Source organism: Cryptomeria japonica, chromosome 10, assembly GCF_030272615.1.
Source record: "Cryptomeria japonica chromosome 10, Sugi_1.0, whole genome shotgun sequence".
In the NCBI taxonomy this organism is placed as follows: domain Eukaryota; kingdom Viridiplantae; phylum Streptophyta; class Pinopsida; order Cupressales; family Cupressaceae; genus Cryptomeria; species Cryptomeria japonica.
This window is the reverse complement of record NC_081414.1, coordinates 758,343,662-758,345,977: the sequence shown is the minus strand read 5'-3', so window position 1 is coordinate 758,345,977 and position 2,316 is coordinate 758,343,662. Positions and strand designations below refer to the sequence as shown.

At 33.9% G+C, this 2,316-nt stretch overlaps 1 protein-coding gene across 1 annotated transcript; it reads left to right on the top strand.

Annotated features, from left to right (window-relative positions):
• The first annotated feature begins 207 nt into the window (after positions 1-207).
• LOC131859192 (agglutinin-like) lies at positions 208-1,287 on the top strand. Its single transcript, XM_059212760.1, has 2 exons — positions 208-462; positions 1,048-1,287. The coding sequence occupies exons 1-2, from the start codon at positions 208-210 to the stop codon at positions 1,285-1,287; spliced, it is 495 nt and encodes a 164-aa protein (XP_059068743.1).
• Positions 1,288-2,316: the final 1,029 nt, after the last annotated feature.

The following is a 2,316-nucleotide window of genomic DNA, read 5'->3' as shown; positions in this document are numbered from 1 at the left end:
GGTTTAATATTTGGTGTTTCCTAGATAGTCTTGTGGCAATGTTGTTTAATTTCTTGCCCTCATTAATGTGATAGTGATTTTTTTAGGTGAAATATGAAGATGTGATGACACGGCTTAAGGTAGCAACTGATAGGTTTGGGTATAATCGTTATACTAAATGAAGAGGGTTTATTGGATGGATTCAGACAGGTGCTCTGCCCTTTATATATGGAGGCATCGTTGAGTAGAAACAAAGGAAGTTATCTAAAATGCAGTGAAATTGGCTTTCATAATTTGGGGCCATTCGGTGGAGGAGGTGGGTTTGACTGCGACGATGGAAATTTCGAAGGAATAAATGGAATTACTGTAATGACGAGTTATATTGATGGAATTTTGCTTTCCATTCAAGTTAGTTATGCTACTGGAAAGGACACCACTCATACAGGACCTCAACACGGAGGAGCAGGGAAGGAAATTTGTACAGTAATCAATTAATATGCTTGATACGAATGATTTTCAATTTCAGTGTTGTTTCTTGTAAATATTAGGGGAAAGGACTCAGTAGTTGTGCACCCTAACTTCGCGCTTCTCAAATTCTTATTTGAAAATTTCAAATCACTCCAATTTTTTTACAGCAGCTTACTTGGCAAGTCCCCTGCTTATAACTAAGGTTTCAGGGCCACATCATCAAATATGATGCCACATCAGCATGCTTTTTGTCAAGGTGTCCAAAACAGCCCAAAAAAAAAGTGAGACCAATAGGTGTGCAAAAGAGACCCCAATAGTTGTGCAACTGATATGGCTTCACCTGATTGGTTACTTTTTACAATATTAGTACATTTCTTAACAACTATTGGTACAATTCCTAACAACTGTTGGTACATTTCCTAACAGAAATAGATATTTTTTGTTTCAAACAATAGGTTTTATTTGTTCAATTTTGAAACAAAAGGTATCAACAACCCTCACAACAATTGGTACATGCTCAACTACTGGGTCTTTCACCTATCTGATGTCGCTTACAAAAACTTATAGCTTTCTTTATTTCGAACATTGTATGGTGCTCAGAAATTTGAGTACACAACTGAAAAGCTTCAAAAGATAAGTGGATATTGTGGACTTGTAGAAGGATCGTGGACAGTCATCAAAGGTTTGTCGTTTGAAACCAACCTTGCAAAATATGGTCCATTTGGTGTAGCAGATTGGGCTATATTTGAGTTTGATTTGAGATCAAGGGATGTAGTTGGTGTTTATGGCCGAGCTTGTGATAGGTATTTGGGCTCTATTGGTCTGCGCACACTTTTTTAATGCCTACGAAAACTCAACTTGCAAAATGAACCTAAATCATAGCTATGAATGTAGTTTGAATGGAATTTACTCAGTGTGAATAGAGTTATAGGTCTGTATTAAGTGGAATAGATTTTATTAAGTTAGTGGTGCTGTGCTGCTCCTTTGGATGTGCAAGAAAACCTAATCTGGTTTGTTTCATCTCTGTCCGTTTAGCTACTGGTATTGTTCTGGTCCTTTGGATGTACAAGACAAACTATATTTACTGTTATTAGTATGTTCTAAGTGTGAAATCATAATTTGCTTGCCGTGCTGCCATGCATTACTCCTATTTTCAAACAGAGAAAATGAAGCTATAAATGTAGTTGTTAAGGAAATGTCCCCTATCTATTTTGATTTATCTCCCAGAATGCTATGGTTGGTGTAATACTTTGAGCATTAAGTCCAGGTAGGTTTAATCTTGTTTGATGTCAACATCTTCATTCACTCTGTTGGAGTTAACATCTTCATTCACTCTGTTGGAGTTAAGAAGGCTTTGAAATTTAAACTTTTAATTTTGGTTTTGTATAATATTTAACATGTATAATTACAATTTGAATTTGACTGCCTATTTGCCTTCGCAGAGGTAAATTGATTTATATTTTTGCAGGTTAATTTTTTTTTTAAAGATATGTCCATTCATGTATATCAATAATGTAGTTCTCTATTTAAAAGCAACATTACTTTCATAAATACATTTTAATAATTAGACATAAATTATATCAACTTTTCTCTTCTGTGTGAGAATTATAACCATTGCTAATTTCAAAGAGTTATGCAATCAATAATTGGCAATTTTAATGAGTGGAAAAAATAAATGATTATGTAGTTTCTCTTCAGCTTTATATTTTCCATTTAGGGAATGGGTAAATGGGACTCTCTTGTCAAGGTGGGGGACATTAGTTATTTTATTATTTTTTGAGAATTTGAAAATATTGTTTAAATGATAAGACATCGAATGAGAGGTTAATGGACAAATAAGAATATTTTTTATTATTATATAAAATAATA

What these genes read in the sequence shown, in the direction of transcription:
- LOC131859192 (XM_059212760.1), top strand. Translation starts at nt 208, where the DNA reads ATGGAGGCATCGTTGAGTAGAAACAAAGGAAGTTATCTAAAATGCAGT. An exon ending in CAGGGAAGGAAATTTGTACA is followed by an intron (nt 463 to 1,047) that starts GTAATCAATTAA and finishes TATGGTGCTCAG; the next exon opens with AAATTTGAGTACACAACTGA.